We start from the raw sequence: 13,154 nt of genomic DNA on the forward strand, positions 1-13,154 counted from the left end.
ATGGCTGTGATTCAATATGAAAAAAGGCCAGCACTCACTCTTCAGAAAATATCTATCTGCCGTCAAGGCCACAATGTAATAACCAAGGTTTTTATTCCAGAGTCAGATTGGGGAGACAACTCCTTCAAGGCTTTGACTTATATTCCGAGGAAGACTTTCCCAGCAACGGAAGAAAAGATTGCGAGGTACTTCGATAGCATCAAAAAGGTACCTTCTAGCTCAGCTTTGTCATCTAGCTCGGGCAGTTCAAAAAGAAAAAGAGGTTCCAACAACGAGAAGACTCCCAGGAAGGGGAGCCGCATAAAAAGAGACTCTAAACAAACTGTATTAGAGCAGCAGTCGGACTCGTTGCAAGAAAAGGTAGTTGAATGTGTTAGGCGAAGAGAATATAGCACGTAGAAGCTTATAGAGTCGGCAGTTCGACGGCTTAATGCTTGCCAGAGAGAGTTCTATAGCCCTTAGGATAAAGACATGAGCATAGGATTTCATAGAGAGCGCCTTTGGGCTCCTCTGAAATACCCAAAAAATTCTTTGTATTCATGTCAGGATTTCGCGCTGAGGAGGCCTCTTCGCTCCGTTGGGACGAGCTGGTCGAGATGTGGTGTCCAGTCACTCACATGGGTGAGGGCTGCGCTATGCCACCTGTCCTTACCCTGGTAGTACTGCTTTAGCAAAGCTAACGGTAGGTCAGACAGGTCTGGGACCATATTTCCCTTCATAGGCTGGAGCAAACCTTGCGTTTACATAGCTATGCCCTTTAGTTGCGCATGTTCAACCTAGGCAAGACCCTACTTGCTGGTTTATCCATCATTCAATCCACAACAAATCGGATGAAAGCCTGATACTTCTCACCTACTTAAACGAGATTGAAAAAAAAACTACCATTCCGTCGAATCGGAAAAGGTTTCGAAGAGCACAGAAGGTCAGTTCGGTGGTAAGATCTGAAGGGGAGATTCACGGGTAACTTCGGAGGGTGGGGAAGGAAGAGCTGGTGCGGCGCGTCAAAGGCCCTCACGCAATGCCGCTGCACAAAGGGCCATAGCGTAGCTCGAGCCAGAGCTTTTGAGTTTTCCAACTAAGTTCCAGTCCGCCAAGGAGTGTGAGTCTTGAACGGAGGCATCAAAAGCCGAACCATAAAGACGCAGCACCACCTACTGTTTCAACCGTAGAGTCGACCAAAACAGAAACCTTAGGCGAGATAGACAATGAAAGAAAGCACTAGACTTTTCTTTCTCAAATACAAGGAAGTAGGCATAGACAATATTTTGTAAAACAAATCCACGGGGGACCCCGTAAGGCATGGGTTTAATATCCTTTCAAAAGTAAGAATAGGTCGAGGAGCAGAAACTCTCCTTTTCAAGGTAAGAGAAGAGATCAACTTAGAGCAAAGCAAGCTTGCGAAGCAACCGAGGCAAGAGCGTGAAGCAGCTTTTCCCGAACCAAAGGATCCAGGTTCTCTGGAAACAAAGTATCCCGATCCCTCAGCATCAAGCGATGTCTCAGTATCATCTGCATCCAAACCAGAATTTGACTCCGAAGAGGGACAACTCACTTTTCAAAAATCACCCGACAAGTCGAATCCATATCATCAGAATAGAGGGCATAGGACTCTTTGCCCTACTATAAACTAGGATCAGAAAAGGTTGGCTTATAACATAAACTCAAAGACGCCAGAAAAGCACACTTAGCGCGGTTCATCAGGTTGTTCAGAGGCTCCTTCCTGTCTCGCCTACCGCCCTGCTTCAACATATCAGTTGTCGTTAGGAACTTCTTTCTCTTAACGAGAAGCAAATGGCTTTTGTGTTTGTGGTCCTTAAAAGGCTTGCTAAACGCGCGTTAAAAGCGATTTTTTTCACCTCTATTGAGTAAGTTTGTCGCTTCTTTCGGAATGCACGGAAAAGCTCAACGCGCTCGTATCTGGGTCGAGGGTCATTTTTCTGTATAAGCAAGGCTCGGGATATGGGGATATGGATTTCACCTTATGGGTAATAGGCTGCTGAAACAGCAACACAGGCAACCAAGCAAGACTTATGAAGTGCGTTCAGGCTCACTTTACACTAAAAAAATGGGAACCCTAGTTCGAAATATGAAACAAGTTTGCAACAAGAGAGTCGGCGAAGGGATCAACAGTCTTCCTTCAGTAAAGGCCCATCCAGGGTGTGTCTTCGCCCACCTCTTTACATATGCGATTGTTCGCTCGACCTGGCTGCCCAGTTACGAAATATATAGCTATCAAAAAAGCTAGAAATAGAATTCAACTTAGTTGCTCAGTCTCTAGGAATTCCTAAGCGTTATCGAAGAAAGAAGCCTACTTGAAGAAGGCTGCCAAGAGGAGCAAGCCTACATCGAGCAAGTTGACTCACTTTATGTTATGTAAAGAGTTCGCTTCGCTATTACGGCCCAGTTCTTCCGCGAGCGAAGGCCCGTCAAATTGGTCTCAAAGAAACTCAAGGAAATCCAACCCCTTCCTCTCTCCTCCTTCTATCCAAAGAAACTTTCCCAGCTGTAGTAGCTGTTCTCTTCCTCCCTTCCATCGATTGAGCTTTCTCCCGCTTAATTCAATAGGGCCTTAGTAGATCGGTTTTCATTCGGACAACTCGATCGCTTCTTCCTTTGCTGGAATTGCCATCTTTGCTGCTCTCGGCTTCTGAATTCGTACCTTTCAATAGCCTCACAGTCTAGAAGCCCTAATGTTGTAAGACACGTGACTGCATTCCTAAATTCTATCTCTGGTTCCTTCACTGCTTCCCAAACTGACCTGCTTACACTGCACTGCTTCTTCCAACAATACTGGAAGTGGAGCTGCCCTATATGGTCAAGCCAAGCAAAAAGGGAGTTCCCTGTGTGTATCCTCTAGTCTCAAGAGTTTCTTTCATCTTCGATAGCCTGGAGATAGTGCATTAGCCTCCGTTGACCCTGAAGTTACATAAAAGATGATTCTATTCGCTCCGTGCCTACGCCTTCTTCCTTTATCCTTTAGCTGCTAATAGTTAATCAAGGAGTTATGTATGCTTTCGGGCAAAAAGAAAGATTTCTTATTTTCGTGCTTGTGCAAACAAGGGTTAATTTCCTTAATGAGTTACAGGAGTCTACTAAAAGAGTACTCCCTCGTGCCCAATACCCATTCCATTGGTCACTTCACTCACTTGAGAGAAGGTTAACAAGGTCTTAGTGAGCAGAGGAGAATCAGAGCTGGAGGGGGCCCGAGCGATATCCTCATTAAATGCTCTTTCAAGTGGGAGTGAGTGACCGAATGACCCAATGTGTCTTGCCTCAAGGACTTATATGAAAGACTCCTTCTATTACTGACAGCCCTTTAAGGCAGACTTGTATATACGAGAAAGAAGGAAGATTGTTGTCTTGCTCTTACTCTTCTTAGGACTCTAAGCAGAAGTCCTTGATCTACTATTAGCAGCTAAAGGAAGTATGCTTTAGTCCTATTGAGATAGTAGAGTTGGACTAATTAATATGGCTTAAAGGTATCTCTTTAGTTCCCCGTCTCGCCATTCCTGACTTTAGGAAGGACATTTTTATCATATATATAATATGAAATAAAAAAAAGAAAGAAGAGAAAAAACTGGGAGTTTGCGCCTGCTTGCTTGCTTACCAAGCCATCCTGGCAAACTCTTCCGGCTACATTAGTCAAAAATAGAAAAGTAGAGCCCGAGGAGAAGAACTACTTTCGCCCGGGGGAATGGTAATACTACATACATTCTTATTCTCAAGACACTATTCCTTTCACACCGCTGGCAAATTCAACCATTTCCCCAGCTTGAATCTCGTTCAATCCATAAACACGTGCAATCTCACATCTTCAACTAAGACCACTCGACCAATTTCATCTATCCTGCGCGGTTCCACCCCTTAGCGGGAGCTGCTCTATTTGTCTCAAAAGAGAATCGCGTTCTTGCTGAAGTTCGTGAATCCGGTCTTGTAATCGCAGTCCGTCGATATATAGGGTGAGGGAGATTCCGCCTCTTTATCCCAGGAAGGGATTGGGCGAGGTTCTGTTGCACCCCTGGATGTCTGCTCTTAACAAGACACCCAGGAAACCATTAGTTAACCTACCCCAGACAAAGGCCTGAGTTGTGATTAACTTGAGACCACACACGATCTCACCCACAGGCCTCATCTCATGGTGAGGCCTAGGAGGGCACTTGGTAGATGCCAAGGCCTTACTATTCAAGGGATTGTCAGCCCCTTGGATAATAAGTGTGGAAGTCTCTGGTAAATCATCAACGACAACCACCAGAGGTGCCACAAGGGTAATCAAAACCCCCTAATGCTGACAACAAATCAACCACTAGGAGAATCTAAAGCTAACTGGAGTTCTGTTCCATCCTTTGATAGAGTCACGCACCTATTTGAGTGAAATCGTTTGGGTGAAGCTTGTGAACTGAACACCTATAAAAATTCAGCTTGTCGAGACAGATAATTGAATGAAGCTTGGAATGAATTAATTAATAAATGAAATTAAGACAATACGACAGAGCAAAATCTAGCAACTTTTTAATCTTTCTTGCCAAGCGGCTTCATTCGGGTCCTCCAGTAAGGGGGGGTAAAGTAGCGTCTACTAGCACAGGAAGTCGCTATCCAACCGCAGGTTGGTTTCAGCGCACTTAGTCGTCCCGTAAGAAGCTGCTGCTTGGCTAACCCGCTCGCTGCTGCAGTGCTCAGTGTCGGTCATGTATCCTGTGTGGACTCAGAGTTCCCCCCCCTTTTTGGAGGGAGGTGCCCTCTGATCCCGCTCGGGGTTTATTCCCTTCGCTCGCAGCCCACTTGAACAATCAGCAGGCAGATTTCTCGTAGAATGAAGATCCAGCTTGACTCTAAGGACGAGGCAACTCAAAATGGGTGTTAGCGACTCCGATTTTTATGATCGTATACGATTGACCAGGCCTTCGCCGCAGGCGGGTGCAAACTGTCGGGTATCATGTACGGCTGCCCGCGAGAGCCTTGACAAAATCAAAGTATGTTTGATAAGGCGTTGGTTCGGTCGGTCGAGGTCGCTCTTCGCGAAAAAGAACGTAAGGTACGGACATTTAGCGTAGATAAGGAGCGCGGCGATCGGCAGTGAGGTGAGGCGAACGACGAAGAGCTAGTGAGCGGGTAAGACAAGGTGTAGCGCAGTCTGGTCAGCGCATCTGTTTAGGTTCGAATCCTTTCACCTTGGTGTGGCGAATTGTAAGAAAAATTTGGATTAGTTTCCTATGGAAGAGTTATTTAAAGTTGTGGAACCTTTTATTCAGGCAAGTTCTGATTTAAATAGTTCTTATTCCGGGTCCAAGATTATTTCCTCAACGGAGATGGTTCAAACATATGAAATCGGGCATTCTTCAGATGTCACAGCTTCTTAGGTATATAAAAAAAGTCCAGGCAAGGGTATCGTGCTATCTTCCGACAGCACATTTCAGATCACAGGATACAGCTGAAAAACGCTAGGAGCTAGTGCCAGTCTAGCTGCTCTAACAAGCCAGCAAGCTAGTGGCATTAGCGCCTTACCCTTAAGTGAGTAAGAGCTTCTTCCTTCGCTCCACTCGCCTTACAGTACTTTCAGAATTCGAAGGATGAAACCTTCAGAAAGATCAGGATGTCAGGCCATAACATGCTAAAGAGATATAGATATTTATTTCATATCTATGATGATACCTTTCTTATCATGATCTTATCATCTTATTGGGTCAACAAACAAATGTCGTAGTATATAAGTAGATGATCGACTCCCGCGAGTTCGAGTTCGGTCATACAGCATTCCTGCACTTCACCGGCCTTCTCCAGCAAGCGTATGAAAAAGCAAGGAAGGAGAGTGTCACATGCCAACGTGAAACTTGGTAGTACGCCAAAGCGGATCTGTCATTGACTAAATGGCTCAGTAAAGTAGGTACTGGATTGGTAGCTTCGTTTTTGCTGATTCGTGGGGGGTCGTGGAAGATTTGGGTTCGAGTCCCAAGCCCCCCTTGTGATAGATGCACGGAATACCCGGCATCGTTTGATTTCTCATTAGTATCTAGGAAATACTCATGTTTTCTATTTTTTTACTCTTCTTCATTTTCTTATTTATATGGGCCTTAATCTTCATTTTCAAATATGTCTATCATAGAATGACAAACGAGCAGAGAAATAAAAAAAAGAGACTTCTTCAGTTTCTTTATTTCATTATTTATTTTATAATAATGTTATATCTCAAGGAGCTACGACATATCATTATTACTTGGGCTTTTTCATGGTTGGGCTTTACTTTGTTTTCCAAATCTCCCTTCATTTGGTCGGTTGGTTCGGAAGAATCATCGTCTTCTTCTACTATCAGAGCCCCGGCCAGTCCGCCACGGGAGCGGGATATCGACGATGTGTTTTCGTTGGGCGGAAAGCACGACGCCCAAGCATCATCATCTCATCTGGCTCACGAGCAGACGGATGCCAGGCTTCCCGCGGCTGGTGAACCGGCCCCCTCCGACTCTCAACCCGCCCCCACGCACTCAACCGAACCCGAGGCCGCGCCGCCTTCCCCAAGGGTCTCACCTTATCCCTATGCCTTTGATCAGGTTATATAGGAGGAGGACAGTGTTTGCTCCATACAAAGGCGCCTCTTGGGGGGCGAAAGAACTCCCTCCTACGAAGTATTACAGCGGTCCCTCTATCTCTATGAGGCGCAGGACCGCTTTGAGCTTAAGGTGGAGATTCTGAACAAGCTTTCAGAAGTTTAAAAAAGAAAATGTGAAAAAAGATTTCTATTTCTCTTTTGAATTACTCATATATATATCCTATGAATTTCATTTTGCATTGGAAACTATTCTAGGAGAAGTTCGAATCCGTTCCGTTCGGATATTGATCGGTCTTGGTTTGACATGGTTTACGCGTTACTGGTTCCCGGAAGAGTTAATATCTCCATTAGCTAAACCCCTTCTTACCCTGCCTTTTGACTCGTATTTTGTTTGTACACAATCAACGGAGGCTTTCCCGACATATGTTGCAACGTCTTCAATAGCATGCTCTTACTTCGTCTTTCCCTTAATAAGTCATCAAATTTGGTGCTTTTTGATCCCCAGTTGCTATGGAGAACAAAGGACGAAATACAATAGATTCCTCTATTTAAGTGGTTCTCGCTTCTCCTTGTTCCTGTTCCTAACTCCTTCCCGGGTAGTTCCCAATGTTTGGCACTTTCTATACTTCGTGGGTGCAACATCAACAAATTCGCTCATGATCAAGTTACAACCTAAGATCTATGACTATATTATGTTAACTGTTCGTATTTCGTTCATTCCATCGGTATGCTCCCAGGTACCTGTAATTGTGATCCGTTTGCCAGAACTAAGGGGTCTTTCTGTAGAAACCTTCACGAACAATCGTCGTTTTTTGATGGTTTTTCCGCTTTTCACAGCTGCTCTTTCCACACCTCCGGATATCTGGTGCCAAATCGTCGCCTGTTTCCTTATTTCTTCGATAATCGAGTTGGCTATCTTTGTGGCATCGATTGTACAAGTTCGTGAAGAGGGCTGGACGAGTGGGATGAGGGAAAGCGGCTCGATCAACAAAAAAGAAGATTAGCCCCCCTAGAACCTGGCAAAGTCACTATCAATGAATTCCCGAGCAATTCTCAACCAACATATGCGATTCATTCCCATAAAGATTATAACACACAGAAGACTCCTTCCCTTAGGAGCGGGATGAGTGATACATCCGGCGAGCGCCGGTGAAGAACGCAAGCAAAGCCGGAGCTCGGGCATTGTTATATTCCATCAAGAGAAAGGAGGCAGACTGGTAAGAAGGCCGACCACATAGGGGAGCGAACCGAAAAGCTCAGCTTTGCGGAGCGGACCAATCTTCCATACCGCCCCCTTACTCGCTCTCTATAAAAAAAAAGCCTTCGGGAAGCGCGAAGAGCTAAGCCACTAATGTCGTGGCGAAGGTTATACCTCAGAAAGTCAGCGAAGCTAAGGTTTCGTATGTGTTATATCCTTTCGATCGAGCGACAACTTCTAAGGAAGGCCTTCATTCCCCTTTGAAAGAAGTAAAAAAAAATAGCGCTAGGGAAAGACCAATGGAGAGAGAGAAGGTTGCAGAAGTGCTTATAGATTTCATAGAAAAAAAGAATTTAGGAGATGAAATCCTGATTACATTACCGCAGGCCAAAATTGGATTTGGAAGAGCAAGCCAGAGAAAAGAAGCGTTGAGATAATATACTTTCATCCTAATCTCATCTACTGAAAAAGGGGGCCCGCTTGATCACCTGAAGAGATTTGTAGGCAGAATTGGCATAATTATTACCGTGAAGATTGAGCTGCCAAAAGATATTTTTTTCCGGCTGGAAGATAAGATTTATGCAGTCTATAAAAAAAAGTATTATGAAGCCAAATGCTCTTGGATGGGCAGTTGAATAGGGAGAGAAATCCTTTTTTCTCATTCATATTGAACGTAGTCTATCACTTTGAGGTCATGAGAACCTTGTGAATTGATATATTATGGCATGCATCTCTGAGGAGAATGGCACGGCCAAACATCATCCCAGAAGCGAATCCGCTTACCATTACCCAACCAAAGTCTAACCCAAGTTTTGCCTGAAAGTCTCTCTGTACCAAATAATACCTTTCTAGATGCAGGATATTTTAGACGTAGGTTGGTCAATCTATTTTTGCCATGGGAAGAGGTACTTAGCAGCCAAATATGAGCACCATGGCTTTTTCTTTTCCTTTGGAAATCCCCATAGCCACTTCATAAGTAAGAAGGGCTGGCTCGGTTGAAGTCCACCTTCTTCGTTAAGGTGATTGAAAAAATATCCAGACCATAAAAAAGATTTCATTTTTTGTATGGGATGTTAGTAAGGATGAACATGACGAGGTCTTATTGCATTACTTTTTTTTTGAAAATGAAAATTCAAACATATCTATCTCAATCTTGTGGCAATTTCCTCTTCAAATCACATCAAGATGAACTTGGAAGGAGTAGGGAAGGCGACTCCGGGAATTCGGATTATGGTGGGGTCATAAGAGATGGCAATGGTGCTGTCATGTGGAATTGAACAGGTCTCCTCTAGGAATCAAAAGATGCAACCTTTGCATAAGCAGAAACTCTCCAGCACGGCCATTGTTTTGTCCAAACTATTGATTCTTTTTCAAGTCATCATATCAAACAAAAAAGGGGTTCTCTTAACATGATTAGATGGGCGAATGGTAATAATCAATAACCTTGGCGCCTATGCTTTATTCCTGAGAAAACATTTCTCAATATATGTTGAGTTAAAATTCATCATGTGAAGAGGGAAGCGACTCATTTAGCTGACCGTCAGGCTAACTCGGGTGTTAGGCTGCAGTCTTGTAGTCAGTGGATGGGAGGTCTTCCATTCCAGAAGAGATTTTCATTTAACTCTTTCTCCCACTTATCATCTCTCTGTGGGACTTGTTCCCTCTTCAACTCAGCGCATAGATAGGCATTTTTATTGAGAATGTTTTAAGGTCCCACCTTACCTTTCAAAAAAAAAAGTAGCCGAACCGAAGGAGCTCTCACAAATAGAATTTGAGTACCACGGGGAAAAGCTAGCTGGATAAACAAGACAGGGATCACCCGCTCGGCAATGCTACCTTGGGGAGGAGACAAAACACTTTAATATAACAATGGAAACTCATATTCAAAAGCTTTTTCGATATATGAACAAGATTACTATGGAAGAGTTGGTGAACATTGTTCTGACTCATAGCTCTAAGATGACTAGCATGAATGAGCCAGCTTCAACACCACCTAGACTCTTAATCATAGACAGACTTGCACTGACCTCAACATAAAAAGATGAACCTGGTCTGTCTATTTGTATGCATTGGCTTCACTCACTCCTAACCTCCCTAGACATAGCAAAGAACACATAATGAAAACAGCCCGGTAAGGGCTGTACAAGGGAACGAGAAAGGAGTTTGATAAAAAAGAGTTTGGGAATGTCCCGCTTAGTTAACAAACATCGAGTTTGGAGTCGGGGCAGCATGAATACGAGACTATTGAAGTGAAGTTTGGAATCATTTTTGTTTTCTATCTTCAGATTACCAAATTGGAGAATCACCAAGGCCTTTCAACGATTCGACGCGCCCCCCTAAGCTAGACGCTTCACCTACCTGACCTCAGAGAGAATAGAATGAGTCGCCCTACTAGCCCTGGTCTTACTAAGAGTTTGAATTGCTCTGTAGGCTAGTAGGGCGAATGAATCGCATTAGTGCGATTTGGCTAGCTGAATCGCGCCCAGCGAACAAATCGCCTCCTTGCTCTTTGTCTAAGATTGGACTAAAGGTACCAAACCAGGCATCCTTTTTTGTTGTTTTTCTTTTGGCTAAGAAGCCCGTAGGTTGTACGCCAGCCATACATAGCTTGAACCGTGATGGCCACAATGCTTAGCTATTGCCGATCCCCAAGACGCCTTTGGTTGAATGTTCACACCTGATCCACCGTCTGCACTTCCTACATTCACTCCCGGAAATTGAAACAGGAAAACAGGAATTGTAACCTCCCGGTCCGCTGTAGTCAGCCTCACGGTGTGCCTGACTGGCGAGTCTGCCGTCTCCACGGCTTTCCCTTTTGCGGGCTGCTCCTCAAGCCTTTGAGTGCCGATCTTCGCTTGGGCCGGCTCCGAGGCTCTACCCTAGCTTTTCATTGGTTCCTCCCAGGGGCCCTTTCTCGTATCGCGCGCGCATCTTCAAGCAATCGGGGGGGGGGGGGGCGCCGAGTACATAGACGAGGCGGTCCCGGGAATGAAAGCCCATTCCCTCGTGCTCTGGAACTCCTTAACTTCGGTTGAACAAAAAAGGTTCAATCTTGTGAAACCGTAGCGTAGGCGAAACCCAGCAGCCCGCCCAGAGTTTTACCTTCTCCGGTCCTGGAAGGAAGCCCCACTTTCCTTCCTTCCCCCAGAAGGCAACAACACTGGGAGGAAGACGATCAGGATCTCATGTGTGGCAGCTGTTGGAACAAACTCCGAATCCAAGAGGTACCCACCTAGAGAAAAAGGAAACTCACCACTCACTGGTGAAAGAGGAGAGAGAAAAGACCAATGGAGGGCCCCGGGGCCGGAATGCGGTAGGGTCTTCAAGCCCCACGCTCGATTCTCGAGATTCATGGGCCGTTTCGCGAAGATCTTCGATCCGAACCTTCGCATCTACTCTCTCTTAGAGGATGAACCAGGCCTTCGCTATCGCAAGAATATAGCGATCGAAGAGCTATCGCTCAGCCGCTGCGCGTATTACGAAAGCCGTATTGCCCGAAGGGGGCATGCTGCAAGAGCGTCGGTGAGTGGTAAGCGCGGGAGGCGTGCCCGAAGGGCAGCGGCAGCAGTGTGGTTCCAGGTGCCGTCGCTAGATTGAGATCTGCAGGGTGGCGGGGACTTCGACTGCCTTGTATCGGGTGAAGAGAAGGGGGCGGTAGGCTTAGTAGGGCTCGAACCTACAATATAACCGTTATGAGCGGTACGTTTCAACCAATTAAACTATAAGCCCCTACGAATCGCTACATGCAATTCGCTCCCTTCGGGAAGAGCGGACGGAAAGAGGAGGCCTTTGCTCTATCTGCTTTTTCCTCTTCCCAGGAATGAAGAATTGGATAAAAAAAAAAATGATTTTCTTATTGTTTATATATATAGAATATTATATATCTATTATTAATTATAATAATATAATAAAGCAAGCGGCCCTTTCACGACTCAAACTGCCGGTACGCTTTCCGGCTCGCAACGACTCAAACGGGCGGGGGCTCTCTATTTGCTTGCAATGCCGGCTGTTCGCCTTTAGTTAGAAGTAGAAATAGGGGGCGCCCTTTGCCCCACACTTCAAAAAAAGTACATAAGTAGTGAGAAAGAAAAACTTGGTTACGGGAACCGAAGGTTAGGCCGACTACTTACTTTAGTATAGCTGCACTTAAAAAAGCGTATTCCTACCTCCTTTTCTTCCCCTTTCTGTCAATGTTGCCAATTCCCAGAATACTAATAATGTACCCTCGCGCATACAGTTGCCCAACCACTTTCTTCCTCCGACTTCTTTAGCCACTTCCGCATCTGTCGTATTCGGGAGAGCTTGCTTTGTGGCGGAGCATTTAGCAATGCCAGCAGCCTGGTGAAGGCTGGCTGTCTGGGGACAGGTTAAGGCAGGGCCTGCTGGGCTTGCTTCTCATGAGATTGGGTGAGGGAATCAGAAAAGGGGCTCATAAACCGGGCGGGCGGGCTTTTGGGCACACGGAAAAGGGGAAGTGGATGGAGGGTGGTTCTCAGCTAGAGTTGGGGGTGGGGTCGCTATAGTGGCTAGGGTGAGTCTTCTTACATGGCTGGACGCCCGGCTCTAGACGAAGCTGCAGGGGTTACCACCACATCCTCTCCCGATAGACTTGAAGCTTTTCATAGTCAGGCGGGGTAGAAAATCTTCTCTCAAAAAGAGACAGACCAGAGATGACAAGAGGAAGGTATTCGATTCAAAAAATAGAAGGCAGTCAGAACAGCTTCAGCCCATACAAGTAGAAATCTCAATGTTAGGTACAGACCCCAACATTCCAGTAGAAATAAAATATCTAAGCCTTGGGCTGAAGACATGTCCTAATCTACGATGCCACAACAAAAAAGGGGGAGTAGAGGGAACACACCAGACACAGCAGAAAAGGCAAAAGACTGAGGTAAACGAAGTTTCTCCAAAAAAGAGAGCTTGCCAACTCTATGGTCCTTCCCAATCCCCTTACTCCATAGGGCCTCTCGCATGAGATCCTGACAAGACAGGAGGTAGGAGAGAAATATAAGCATTTATTTCAAGCCGGAAAGAAGATTCACTGAGAGAGCGGGAAGATGAAAAAGAGCAGAACATATTCGATGATAACGAGAGAGAGTACCAAGACTAGCTAGAGGGGATTGTTCGGAGTTTGCAGTTTAAACAATAAGGAACTTAGGTGGAGAACGAAGAGAAGAAAGAAGTGAAGAATCACCAGTCATATTCTTCTTCTTCGATGCACCCGAAGCATGTTCAGCTGCAAGAACCTGATCTGAAGCACCCTAAGTAATAAAAGATCGACCCCCAGCACCCAACCTAGTAAAGGGGAGAAAGTCGAGTCTCCTCGGATCTCACATCAGCAACTGCTCTCTCAATGTCTGGTGGAGGAACTCGATGTTGAATTGAGGATCTAACATTCTCGAACTCGGGCCTCAA

General features: G+C 45.4%; 1 protein-coding gene across 1 annotated transcript; it reads left to right on the top strand.

Annotated features, from left to right (window-relative positions):
* LOC115952294 (uncharacterized tatC-like protein ymf16) lies at positions 1 to 8,140 on the top strand. Its single transcript, XM_031069399.1, is given in 3 exon segments — positions 1 to 360; positions 6,697 to 7,541; positions 7,543 to 8,140. Coding segments are annotated over 3 exon segments (1,242 nt in total). The 3' UTR covers positions 7,580 to 8,140.
* The last annotated feature ends 5,014 nt before the right edge of the window (positions 8,141 to 13,154 follow it).

This window comes from Quercus lobata, chromosome 1 (genome assembly GCF_001633185.2).
Source record: "Quercus lobata isolate SW786 chromosome 1, ValleyOak3.0 Primary Assembly, whole genome shotgun sequence".
Lineage (NCBI taxonomy): Eukaryota > Viridiplantae > Streptophyta > Magnoliopsida > Fagales > Fagaceae > Quercus > Quercus lobata.